Here is a 14,464-nt window from a genome sequence, read left to right as displayed (position 1 = left end):
GAATAGGAAAGGAATGGTGTACAATGAAGACTGGGAAAGTTCACAGCACAGAAAGCAGTCATACACACTACATATACATTGTGTACACGTTACTTAATCATCGATTAGCAAGTGTGATCAGGACATTTGGGCAGATGTGGAGGAGAAAGAAGTTCAAATTTCACTTGTAACACATGAAATACAGACGGAAGTCTAATAATAGATTGGAGCCTGAACATACATCATTGCCCAGGAACGTGTCCTCAATGGGCATAAAGAGGTTAGCCTATTTTAAACACCTTACACATATCACAGCTCTTTGGACAGAGAGCGCTTGGTGGACTTTCCATCACATTCGGGTGAGCGACAACACGTGTTTGACTAATGTGATTTTGACTAATAATACGCAGAGTAAAAACATTAACCCTTCATTCATGTTGTGCTTCACTCATGTTGAGCTTCATTTCGTTCTCTGTTAAATGTCTTCATAAAAATTACAGTAGCATGGGAGTTTTAGGTAAACAGTCCAACATATAGGCCCCATTGTTTTTACTCAGTGATGTTGTTTTTTTTTTTAAGTTACCAAGATATTCCACAGGTATTTATATCAATTCTTTGGGAGGGAAGGAATGTCAGGTTCAAGTTGGTTTCTTACAACATAACGTAGCCTTACACTGAGGTTGTGTTGCAGGTTTCGCCTTCTAATCGAGTAGCCATTGCCATCTCGACTGCAGCTTTTAAAGTGATTTACTTTATATTTATTTTTATTTTTATTTATTTGGTCAAATAGACCAGTCTCAGAATTCGAAGAGTGACTGAGATTTGAGTTCGCACTGCCAGCTTGAAAAGAGAAGGTGATTCTAATGTACCATACTCAGTTACAGAGCATCGGTGGTGCTGAAGGAGATATTGGCTAAAGTTATGCTGGGTGGTTTGCCAGCGCCATCCCAGGTTTAGTTAGGGCAGGAATTTGTTCATGGTGCCGCCAATAGATCATCTAATCTTCACCAAGGACATCGTGGGGTATTTAACGTCCATCAACTAATGATGGCAGATAGGACCCCCCAGTTTAACATCCTCTAACAGTCTAACTAATGACAGCAGACAGGACCCCCCAGTTTAACATCCTCTAACTAATGAAGGACCCCCAGTTTAACATCCTCTAACTAATGAAGGACCCCCAGTTTAACATCCTCTAACTAATGACAGCAGACAGGACCCCCCATTTCAACAACCTCTAATTAATGAAGGACCCCCAGTTTAACATCCTCTAACTAATGACAGCAGACAAGACGCCCAGTTTAACATCCTCTAACTAATGACAGCAGACAGGACCCCCCATTTTAACATCCTCTAACTAATGACAGCAGACAGGACCCCCCAGTTTAACAACCTCTAATTAATGAAGGACCCCCAGTTTAACATCCTCTAACTAATGAAGGACCCCTAGTTTAACATCCTCTAACTAATGACAGCAGACAAGACGCCCAGTTTAACATCCTCTAACTAATGACAGCAGACAGGACACCCAGTTTAGCCATACTCTAACTAATGACAGCAGACAGGACCCCCAGTTTAACATCCTCTAACTAATGACAGCAGACAGGACGCCCAGTTTAACATCCTCTAACTAATGACAACAGACAGGACCCCCAGTTTAACATACTCTAACGAATGATAGCAGACAAGACGCCCAGTTTAACATCCTCAAACTAATGATAGCTAACAGGACGCCCAGTTTAACATCCTCTAACTAATGACGGCAGAAACGACGTCCGGTTTAACGTCCTCGAACTAATGACAGCAGACGAGACGCCCAGTTTAACATCCTCAAACTAATGATAGCTAGCAGGACACCCAGTTTAACATCCTCAAACTAATGATAGCTAGCAGGACGCCCAGTTTAACATCCTCTAACTAATGACGGCAGAAACGACGTCCGGTTTAACGTCCTCGAACTAATGACAGCAGACAGGACCCCCAGTTTAACATCCTCTAACTAATGACAGCAGACAGGACCTCCAGTTTAACATCCTCTAACTAAGGAAGGAAGGACAGTTTAACAGCCTCAAACTAATGACAGCAGACAGGACCCCCCAGTTTAACAGCCTCAAACTAATGACAGCAGACAGGACCCCCGGTTTAACATCCTCAAACTAATGATAGCTAGCAGGACGCCCAGTTTAACATCCTCTAACTAATGACGGCAGAAACGACGTCCGGTTTAACGTCCTCGAACTAATGACAGCAGACAGGACCCCCGGTTTAACATCCTCTAACTAAGGAAGGAAGGACAGTTTAACAGCCTCAAACTAATGACAGCAGACAGGACCCCCCAGTTTAACATCCTCTACCTAATGAAGGACCCCCAGTTTAACATCCTCTAACTAAGGAAGGAAGGACAGTTTAACAGCCTCCAACTAATGACAGCAGACAGGACCTCCAGTTTAACATCCTCTAACTAAGGAAGGAAGGACAGTTTAACAGCCTCAAACTAATGACAGCAGACAGGACCCCCCAGTTTAACATCCTCTACCTAATGAAGGACCCCCAGTTTAACATCCTCTAACGAATGAAGGACCCCCAGTTTAACATCCTCTAACTAATGACAGCAGACAAGACGCCCAGTTTAACATCCTCGATCTAATGAAGGACACCCATTTTAACATCATCAAACTAATGAAGGACCCCCAGTTTAACATCCTCGATCTAATGAAGGACCCCCATTTTAACCGCCTCAAACTAATGAAGGACCCCCAGTTTAACATCCTCTCACTAATGACAGCAGACACGACGCCCAGATTAACATCCTCTAACTAATGACAGCAGACAGGACACCCAGTTCAACACCCTCGAACTAATGACAGCAGATAAGATGCCCAGTTTAACATCCTCTCACTAATGATAGCAAACAGGACGCCCAGTTTAACATCCTCTAACTAATGACGGCAGAAACGACGTCCTGTTTAACATCCTTTAACTAATGACAGCAGAAAGGACCCCCAGTTTAACATCCTCTAACAAATAATAGCAGACAGGACCTCCAGTTTAACATCCTCTAACTAATGAAGTACCCCCAGTTTAACATCCTCTAACTAATGACAGCAGACAGGACCCCCAGTTTATCATCCTCTAACTAATGACAGCAGACAGGACCCCCGGTTTAACACCCTCTAACTAATGACAGCAGAAAGGACCCCCAGTTTAACATCCTCTAACTAATGATAGCAGACAGGACCTCCAGTTTAACATTCTCTAACTAATGAAGGACCCCCAGTTTAACATCCTCTAACTAATGACAGCAGACAGGACCCCCAGTTTAACATCCTCGATCTAATGAAGGACCCCCAGTTTAACATCCTCTAACTAATGACAGCAGACAGGACCCCCAGTTTAACATCCTCTAACTAATGACAGCAGACAGGACCCCCGGTTTAACACCCTCTAACTAATGACAGCAGAAAGGACCCCCAGTTTAACATCCTCTAACTAATGATAGCAGACAGGACCTCCAGTTTAACATCCTCTAACTAATGAAGGACCCCCAGTTTAACATCCTCTAAGTAATGACAGCAGACAGGACCCCCAGTTTAACATCCTCGATCTAATGAAGGACCCCCAGTTTAACATCCTCTAACTAATGACAGCAGACAGGACCCACAGTTTAACACCCTCTAACTAATGAAGGACCCCCAGTTTAACATCCTCTAACTAATGACAGCAGACAGGACCCCTAGTTTAACATCCTCTAACTAATGATAGCAGACAGGACCCCTTGTTTAACATCCTCCAACTAATGACAGCATACAGGAAGCCCAGTTTAACATCCTCCAACTAATGACAGCAGACAGGACCCCCAGTTTAACATCCTCGAACTAATGATAGCAGACAGGACCCCCAGTTTAACATCCTCTAACTAATGACAGCAGACAAGACACCCAGTTTAACATCCTCTAACTAATGATAGCAGACAGGACCCCCAGTTTAACGACCATTCGAGTGACCGCACACACACTGATCATTCCCACAGCCTGTGAAACACTTCAGTTTATATCTGGGCCAAGATTCCAACCCAGGCTCGAAGAGCTTCGAGGCGACTGTGCGCACCACTGGGCCATCCTGCCAGCTTGAAATAGGAATATCCACCAGAATAAGAAATAGCTCGGGTGTTACTTATCATTGGTCATGTGCCCTTGTGTTGCAATGTAATCTTTACGAGGGACATGCTATCCTCGTGTACGATAAGGTTGCCATGCGAGCATACAGCTGGTATTCTAAAGGGTCACCGAGTGACATCCCAATGTGTACATTCATTCTGTACTTGCTGTTTGAATTGTATTTTTGCAGTGATCAGCAAAACATGAACGGTTTCCATGGAGCTCCTCGTTTCCTGGCTCGACCCAAGCCCATGGGGAAATTAGCGGTGGGTGAGAACGTGGTCATTGCCTGCCAAATCGCAGGTGACCCAACACAAACAGTCTCGTGGAAGAAAGATGGGCGCTGGGTGAAATCGGATGAGCATTTTGAAGAAGTCTTCGAAGACGACTTGTATGGCCTGGGCATATCTGGCTTGCGGAGTTCTGATAGCGGCGAATACGTTTGCTGTGCGAAGAATGCCGTTGGTGAAGCTTACATGGGTGTTGTACTCAATGTGGAGGAGTCCCACTTCTCGTCCTATTTTGCTGCAACAGAAAAACCACGATTCATATCGGAACCAGTTTCTCAGCACGTCCAAGCAGGTAAAGATGTGGTGTTCTCTTGTGAAGTTGCCAAAGGGCAACCACCGAAGCTTTGGTGGGAGAACAACGGCCAGGTACTGCGTGGTGCCACAATGGATGCCCGATACAGCATGGACTTTGTGGACAACCAGGCAACATTGAGCATCTCTGCCGTTTGTCCTGAAGATGCTGGCACTTATGTGTGCAATGCCAAAAATGACATTGGCGAAGCAAGTGCAGCGGCGTCGTTGTCTGTTGAGAACCTTCCGAACCATAAGACCATTTGCCAATCAAATTTGATTGGCCATTGGGAAAGTCCAACCGACTCGCTGCAAAAGGGTCACTCGAATCATAAATACTATACAGATGTGACAGCTTGTCGGAGGGACTGCGCAATGCAAACCTTCCAACGACCTTTCGATGATTTACATCACGGCGATGACCTTGGTGGTTACAAGTCCTCACTGTCGGAGCGCAGGTTACAGGTGAAGAACTGCAGTATTGTCGAGGGAAGGCATGCAAAATTCAGCTGCTGTGTTACAGGTAAACCCAAGCCAAGTGTAATATGGCAAAAAGATGGCCGACTTATAACTGAAGACCATCGTCATCATATTTACGAGGCACCCAAAGACATTCGGGTTCTCAAGGTGCTCTTCTGTCGACCACGTGACATCGGCCTTTACACCTGCTCGGCTTCCAGCAGTCTTGGACAGACATTCAGTGCAGTTCGGCTGGATGTAAAGGGTGAGTGCTTCCTGATTGAAAATATTGTTTTGAAGGATGTGCTAAATAAAATGCGGACAAATTTTATTCATTAGACACACACGGAATGTTGAGGTAGGGGTGGGGGGGATGTGGGCTTTTTTTTTTTTTTTTTTTTTTTTTTTTGTATACAATATCGAGGCTCGTGAAAGAGCGAACATTAATCACACAGAAAGACAAACCGACACATAAAACATATGACATCGGGAGCGGTAGACAAGATGGGGAGAGAGGGGGAAGGACACAAACACAACATTTGAGAGCAGGGACCGAGAGACATGGAGACATCGAGAGATCTGAGAGAGGGTGAGGGCTTTGGGGGGGGGGGCATGGGAAGGGGGCGGTGGGAGAGGTATAAAACATATGGACACTGCCAGGACTTCCAGGAAAGAAGTTGGAATTTCAAACAAGGTGGATCTGGGGTGAATTAGCGGGGGTAGAAAAGATCAAGGTTTTGGATGGGGGAAGATAAGAGATGGTGGTGAACAGCTGTTTTAAAGACCTGGAGGGAGGAGTGGGATTGAAGGGAGTGAGGGAGTTTGTTGCAGAGGCGGGAGAAAAGAGGAATGAAAGAGTGAAGGTGAGCAGAGAGCCGAGATTTCGGCAGTTTAACCATCAGAGGGTTGCTGGCAGATCTTGTGCGACCTGTAGGAATATTTGGGGGACAGAGCACAGAGAGAGCTGGGGGTGCAAGGCCGGAGAGGAGTCGGTAGAAGACAGAAAGACCACCTACCTGCCTGCGGTGAGTGAGTGAAAGGCCCTCAGAGATAGCTTCATCGCGGGAGATTCCAATAATTCTGAAAGCTTTGGTTTCAACAGCGTGAAGCCGAGCTAGGTGTGAGGCAGGAGCACCGGCCCATAGGGGAGAACTTGCTTGGGGGATTATGCTTGGGGGATTATGTGTACATGTGAATGATCATTGTCGATCTCTGTTAAACTTTTGTTTGCAATTTTTTTGTTTTTTATCTTGTGCAGTTTTAAGGTTTGTTTCAATTACATATTGATTCTGATACTTAAGAAGGCATCACATTTATTTTGAGCTCTACTGCATTGCCATCATCTATGAACTTGTGTAGTAATCCCCTTCTTACCATTAACCTAATCTAAATTACCATGTATTGTTTTGTTTTTTTGTATACAACATCGAGGCTCGTGTAAGAGCTTGCATTAATCACAAAAAGACAAACTGACACATAAAACATAAGATATGGGGAGAGAGAGGGAAGCACATAAGTAACACACATGTGCAACTTAAGACACAAGTAACACATAACAAGGGAAACACACAACATTAGAGAGCAGGGACATCGGGAGATCTGTGGGAGGGAGAGGGCTTGGGGTGAAGAGGCACCGGAAGGGGGTTGAGGTATAAAACACATGGACACTGCTAGGACTTCCAGGAAAGAAGTCGGTATTTCAAAAAAGTGGATCTGGGGTGAATTAACGGGGGTAAAAAAGATCAAGGTTTTGGATGGGGGAAGATAAGAGATGGTGGTGAACAGCTGTTTTAAAGACCTGGATAGAGGAGTGGGATTGAAGAGAGTGAGGGAGTTTGTTCCAGAGGTGGGAGAAAAGAGCAATGAAAGAGTGAAGGTGAATAGAAAGTCTTGATTTTGGCAGTTTAACCATAAGAGGGTTACAGGTAGATGTTGTGCGACCTGTAGGAATATTTGGGGGACAGAGCCCAGAGAGAGCTGGGGGTGCAAGGCCGGAGAGGAGTCGGTAGAAGACGGAAAGACCACCAACCTGCCTGCAGTGAGTGAGTGAAAGGCCCTCGGAGTTAGCTTCATCGCGGGAGGTCATATATCACGCTTCATCATATATCACTATTTTACGAAATTCCACATTTCAAACACAAGCAAAACATTGAGCTTTTACTATCTATCTCCCTTAATCTCTCCACACATGACTAGCCAATGTTCTCCGTCAGCAACGTATCTTGTACAATCTTGTTTTGTTGTCGACTGCCGCGCAGTCGTATTAACAACTACGTAAGTTGTTAACAAGTTGTAAGTATTAACAACTGTCGATGACACTATTGTCCGAAAACAAAATGGCAACAAAAAATAAATACAGGGAGACGATGAGAAGAGTGAAATCGCTGAGTGTTGCTGCTTTGGTACTAGTGGGTAAAGTTTTGGTACTAGTGGGTAAAGTTTTGGTACTAGTGGGTAAAGTTTTGGTACTAGTGGGTAAAGTTTTGGTACTAGTGGGTAAAGTTTTGGTACTAGTGGGTAAAGTTTTGGTACTAGTGGGTAAAGTTTTGGTACTAGTGGGTAAAGTTTTGGTACTAGTGGGTAAAGTGTTGGTACTAGTGGGTAAAGTTTTGGTACTAGTGGGTAAAGTTTTGGTACTAGTGCGTAAAGTTTTGGTACTAGTGGGTAAAGTTTTGGTACTAGTGGGTAAAGTTTTGGTACTAGTGGGTAAAGTTTTGGTACTAGTGGGTAAAGTTTTGGTACTAGTGGGTAAAGTTTTGGTACTAGTGGGTAAAGTTTTGGTACTAGTGGGTAAAGTTTTGGTACTAGTGGGTAAAGTTTTGGTACTAGTGGGTAAAGTTTTGGTACTAGTGGGTAAAGTTTTGGTACTAGTGGGTAAAGTTTTGGTACTAGTGGGTAAAGTTTTGGTACTAGTGGGTAAAGTGTTGGTACTAGTGGGTAAAGTTTTGGTACTAGTGGGTAAAGTTTTGGTACTAGTGCATAAAGTTTTGGTACTAGTGGGTAAAGTTTTGGTACTAGTGGGTAAAGTTTTGGTACTAGTGGGTAAAGTTTTGGTACTAGTGGGTAAAGTTTTGGTACTAGTGGGTAAAGTTTTGGTACTAGTGGTTAAAGTTTTGGTACTAGTGGGTAAAGTTTTGGTACTAGTGGGTAAAGTTTTGGTACTAGTGGGTAAAGTTTTGGTACTAGTGGGTAAAGTTTTGGTACTAGTGGGTAAAGTTTTGGTACTAGTGGGTAAAGTTTTGGTACTAGTGGGTAAATTTTGGTACTAGTGGATAAAGTTTTGGTACTAGTGGGTAAATTTTGGTACTAGTGGGTAAAGTTTTGGTACTAGTGGGTAAAGTTTTGGTACTAGTGGGTAAAGTTTTGGTACTAGTGGGTAAAGTTTTGGTACTAATGGTAACTTTTGCAGCAGCTGTGGGTAAAGCTCTGGGTGCAGAGAAGGCCGGCTTAGGGAGTGTTCAACAACTTGCTCATGGAACTTGTTGAAGAAGATAAGGTAGAAGATAGAGTCATTTATACAGTATTTACGAGTAAAATACTCTTTCCCTCCAGGAATGTGCCACTGCATTAAGCTCACATCCCTGCTTCTTCTTCTTCAATTCCTTAAAAATCTGCTTTTAAAACAGGCGAATCTGCGATTAAACGGACACAAATATTTGTTTCAAGTAAAACGATGATCAGCTTTCCAAAAGGTAGCATTTTATTTATGTACAACAGCAGCAACAAGGTATTCGGCAAACACTATTTAATGAGTGAGTGTCAGTCCGTGGATATAGTGAGGAGAAACATGACATTCAGGGACGCAATCTCAGATGCAGAGCGAGTCGCAATAACTATGTGGTTTGTGGCCACAGGTAATACCGTCCTGCAATGTAATAAGTACACACCCAGAAGGTGTATATATATATATACAGTATATATATATATATATATATATATATATATATATATATATATAACAAGGATGGCTGTCCGTTTGTCCATTTGGTGTTATGCTGTTTGGCTGTGTGAGGCTATAGGTGCACTGTGATTGGCTCCTGGCAAGACTATCGTATTGGCTTATTAAAAGCTGATATTTGAAATCTGATTCAATATTTTTACGATCAGAACTCATGGCCTAAATAATTATGTCAAAATCTAGAGTGAATTCGGAAAATAATTGGGAATTTTTTTTAATAACCCAATATATAATTAAATAATATGCTCCACGGGATGTGAGCTAAAATTGCTCCAAACCGGCAAACATAAGTGTTATATTCACAATCGCCATGAGTTCCCTATAACTTTTCTCTTCAGTGTGAAAAAGACCAACAGCGACGATTAAAAGCATCATCAAATGACAAAACGTTGCAGACCATCAGCATCACAGGCATTCTGAGGCATTACTGGACATGACTGTTCTATATGATTAATTCATGTATGGGACAGTGGAATTGGAATCAATCCAAGATATATAAACACGACGTATTAAATATTCACATAAGCAAAAACAATATTTTAGCTTCATAACATAACCCGAGTTGTTATTTTTTCGAGGCATTTATGAATCAAGCCAGCACTCTGTGCCTATGCTCACGGTAATCTTCATCCTGGTGAAGCAGCCCTTACACGGAAGGAAGGAAGCAAGGAAGGAAGATATCCCGCCGAAAGTTTTGACCAGTTCATGTTTAGAACCCCATTTCGACCCGTTCCCGTTTCCCATTACCTTATTGAAAATAATTCATCGGACGTAATCCATAACTTTGTGTGTATAATCCCCTGTGTTGTGTTGAGTTTTGTGCACCCGTCATGATTGTATCGTATATGCTTATTAAAAGCTGATATATTTGATTTTATATTACACCATTTTTTTTTTTTATTGCAGGCCAGGGACAACAGTAGCGATCCTTTTGGATTCGGATTCTACTTTTTGGGTCAACTTTTATTGATCCCGTGAACGTCATAATCTATTCTGTGTTCTTGCTGTTCCGTGAGCCTTGAGGATGTATAAAGAAAAAAAAATCGAGTATTCTTTTATTATGCATCTATTAATATTAATAGTTTATTAACAAAGTAGGGCCATAAGTGGATAAGATCGCTTTCCATGCAGCGGCTGTTATTTATACGGATCCCAGCGGAGTGTTTATATGCATGTCCACACACTACGACATCTTCTTCTTTCACTGGCAATGTATTTCACTCCCAAAAACGTCTGTTTGCGGTTTTGAACTCCAACCCTGTACCTTCTCCCGGTTGTCTACTGTTGGAAAAGTAATCATTGATTTCATTGGCTGAAAAAAACGTTGGCATGGTTACGCATGCTATTCCAACGCACGTGAAGATGAGTTTGGAAGAGAGGAGAGACGGGAGACAGTGGATCGGGGGAGAGAGGGGAGTGGGGAAGAGAGGGGAGTGTGGAAGAGAGGGGAGTGTGGAAGAGAGGAGAGACAGGAGAGGGAGAGGGGAGACAGGGGAGGGAGAGGGGAGACCGGGGAGGGAGAGGGGAGACAGGGGAGGGAGAGGGGAGTGGGAAAGAGAGGAGATACAGGGGAGGGAGAGGGGAGACAGTGGATCGGGGAAGAGAGGGGAGTGGGAAAGAGAGGGGAGTGTGGAAGAGAGGGGAGTGTGGAAGAGAGGGGAGTGTGGAAGAGAGGGGAGTGTGGAAGAGAGGAGAGACAGGAGAGGGAGAGGGGAGACAGGGGAGGGAGAGGGGAGACAGGGGAGGGAGAGGGGAGTGGGAAAGAGAGGAGATACAGGGGAGGGAGAGGGGAGACAGTGGATCGGGGAAGAGAGGGGAGTGGGAAAGAGAGGAGATACAGCGGAGGGAGAGGGGAGTCAGGGGAGGGAGAGGGGAGACAGGGGAGGGAGAGGGGAGACAGTGGATTGAGGAAGAGAGGGGAGTGGGGGAGGAGTAGGGAAGGAGGGAAGGGAGTGGGGGGGGGGGGAGAGAGAGAGAGAGTGTGGGGGGGGGGGGATCCTCTGCTGGCTTTTCCCCTCACTTGGGATGGGTACTCTTCCTCGTATCAATATAATTCCAGGGCAGAGACTTTGTCATTAAAAGTTTTTATGACAAAATGTACCTAGAATGACACTTGTTGTTTCTGTAGGTTTGCTAAATACCTAAGGAAACACAGTTTAGACTCAGTCACCTCCATTGAACTTTCATAATACCTTTTTGGGTTTCAAAGTTCACATAAGCAACAATGTCTTGTTGTATTGCGTCGGCTAGTGTGTGGCAGTGGCCTTTACACGGTCACTCATCACTCTGACTCACCTCCCACAGAAAATGTCGACATTTATGGGCAATTGCTCCAACAGCTTTGGTTAAGTCACGCAGCTGTGGGAGATGGGGGAATGGGGATGGGGAATAAGGGCTCCATTTCACTTGTCACCTGATTAACTAGAACAGCACTCCGTAGAGCGCAAACGTCCTCCAAGCTGATCAGTTTACGTTTTGTATCCCACTGATAGACCAGATCTGGATTGGAACTGAACCAAAATCTAATCGGCCTGTTCTTGTCACTTACCCGAATCATCTACCAAGTTTTGTAATAATCCGCCCACAACCTTTTGAGATACCCGGTTCACAGACGGACAGACAGACAGGAGTGAAAACATAACGTCCATCTACCTTCGGTGGTAGAGGTAACAGGTGATGTTTTCTAAAGGTGCAGCCTGAAGCAGTTAAAAACCTTTGGCAGTAAGTTGTACTGGCACATGAGTTTTGTACTGGCACATAAGTTGTACTGGCACGTGAGCATTTCCATTCAATTAAGGAAAAACCTTTGGCAGTAAGTTGTACTGGCACATGAGTTTTGTACTGGCACATAAGTTGTACTGGCACGTGAGCATTTCCATTCAATTAAGGAAAAACCTTTGGCAGTAAGTTGTACTGGCACATGAGTTTATTTTTATTCACAATGTTGAGATCTTAAGAAAGATATTTGAGTTTTACACAAGATATTTGAATCATGATGAGCCATTCCTTCAGGACTCTGTAAAGGATGTTTCCCCAAATTTTTAGTTATTTTTCTTACAATTATCTGCGCTCCGCAACATTCCAAGTCACTTTCCATCACAATATCTATTGATTTTGGCAAGTGTTTTTTTTTTTTTTTTTGGAAACAACATCGAAGCTTGTGTAAAAGCTAACATTGATCACAAAAAGACAAACCGACACATAAAACATAAAACATGATAAAGGGAGTGGGAGAACAAGATGGAGAGCAGGGACATCGGGAGATCTGTGGGAGGGAGAGGGCTTGGGGGGAGGAGGCATGGGAAGGAGGGGTGGGGGGGGGAGAGGTAAAAACACAAGGACTTCCAGGAAAGAAGTCGGTATTTCAAAAAAGTGGATCTGGGGTGAATAACGGGGGTAGAAAAGATCAAGGTTTTGGATGGGGGAAGATAAGAGATGGTGGTGAACAGCTGTTTTAAAGACCTGGAGGGAGGAGTGGGATTGAAGAGAGTGAGGGAGTTTGTTCCAGAGGTGGGAGAAAAGAGGAATGAAGGAGTGAAGGTGAGCAGAGAGTCTTGATTTTGGCAGTTTAACCATAAGAGGGTTGCTGGCAGATCTTGTGCGACCTGCAGGAATATTTGGGGGACAGGGCCCAGAGAGAGCTGGGGGGGGGGGGGCAAGGCCGGAGAGGAGTCGGTAGAAGACAGAAAGACCACCAACCTGCCTGCGGTGAGTGAGTGAAAGGCCCTCGGAGTTAACTTCAACGCAGGAGATTCCAATGATTCTGAAATCATATTAAAACGTGTTAATCATATTAAAACGTTCTAGATATTACCCAATTAAGTTATCAGTAATGCAATTTGCCACGTTTCTGATGTTCCCAGAACCGGATAGCAGGTTTCCAGAGAAGCTGAGAGATGCAGAAGCACGTGAACGAGGCAAAGCCACTCTGATGTGCCAAATTCCCTTTGGTGCATTGGGCCGTGGATGGTACAGAGATGGAGAGCTGCTCCAACCTGGCAGTCGGTTCCTAATGGAGGAGCTGGGAACACTCCGTCGACTCATCATTCGTGACGTGCAGCCAGACGATGATGGAATCTATGTGTATGAGCTAGATGATGGAAGCCGCACGGTATCTGAGCTCTCTGTGAAAGGTACAGTCCAGTTAACATTCAAAGTTTACTTCCACTGTCAAAACTACCAATAGCACATTGTATGTTCTGGAGCTCAAGAAGAGCATACTGTGTTTTATGTTGTTGTTAAGGGGTAATAGAATAAGATCGGTGTAAGATACCACCCACCATCAGCCTCCAAGAAAGAGTACGCAGCATCTGATTAATGAACCATACATTATCAAATCAACACTTAGACATTGGTCCTGAACAATAATCACAATTAAAATACACAATTTGGTATCGGTCTGTCTGTCTGTCCGAGATACATTCAGTCGTTACTTATCCAATCTCAACCAAACGTGACAGGGAGACATGGGGGGGGGGGGGGGGGGAGGGGGTGTGGTTATACGACGGATGTAGGTAGCAGTGATTAAACCCCCTCCCTCCACCTGCTCCACCATCTAAAGGGGATTTTCCCCTCCAAGGGTATTGCGTGATAAGGTGTATAGCCATATTAAAATAGCTTATCATGGCGTTTTTCCAAGGGGCCTTTAAATAACAAAAGTAATAACAACACACATGATAATACTAGAACGGCACTCAGTAGAGAGCATACCTCCACCAGGTGAACAGTTTACATTTTGTATCACAGAGTAGACCAGAAAATCACAATACAGAATCACATTTAATCAAAATCATCCATCCACAACTTTTTGAGATATCCTGCTATGTATCATTTTTGGCCCAATCTCTAAATGGTGAAGAAAGAAACTTTAAAAAATTCTAGTAGCCGGATCCGGATCCGGATCTTCACCAAAATCTAATCATTTCGTCCTTGTCACATATGCCACATCTCTGCCAAACTTCGTCTGCATCCGTCCACAACTTTTTGAGATATCCTGTTCACAAAGAAACAGACAGACAGGGGTGAAAACATAACCTCCATCCACCTTTCATGACGGAGGTAATTAATGTTATTAGAAAGCAATATTAATACTAATAATATACCCCTTCCCCAAGAGGAACGTTTATAAATCGATTATCTTGCTGTGTCATGGAAAACCTTTGCCAGAAGGAAAAATATAATATATTGTTGCGAATATGGAATTTGGCCTCCATATCCGCTTGTAAATATTCCCCTATTTTCTCCAATACTCCCCAACTTTCCCCAATCCCCCATTCCCTAGTCCCATTGCATGTAAATAACAATCAGTAGAGCCGACCTTCCCCTTATTC

General features: G+C 43.8%; 1 protein-coding gene across 1 annotated transcript in view; it reads left to right on the top strand.

Moving 5' to 3' along the window:
* The first annotated feature begins 287 nt into the window (after positions 1-287).
* The window catches only part of LOC137413152 (obscurin-like protein 1), a 135,967-nt gene continuing 121,790 nt past the window's right edge, over positions 288-14,464 (top strand). The window contains exons 1-3 of the mRNA XM_078782520.1: positions 288-338; positions 4,327-5,441; positions 12,998-13,267. Coding sequence (XP_078638646.1) covers positions 4,340-5,441; positions 12,998-13,267 — 1,372 coding nt within the window. The 5' untranslated portion in view covers positions 288-338; positions 4,327-4,339. The remainder of the gene's footprint in view (positions 339-4,326; positions 5,442-12,997; positions 13,268-14,464) is intronic.

Source organism: Myxine glutinosa, chromosome 7 (assembly GCF_964187855.1).
Source record: "Myxine glutinosa chromosome 7, kmMyxGlut1.1, whole genome shotgun sequence".
Lineage (NCBI taxonomy): Eukaryota > Metazoa > Chordata > Myxini > Myxiniformes > Myxinidae > Myxine > Myxine glutinosa.
This window is presented reverse-complemented; position numbering and strand designations above follow the sequence as displayed.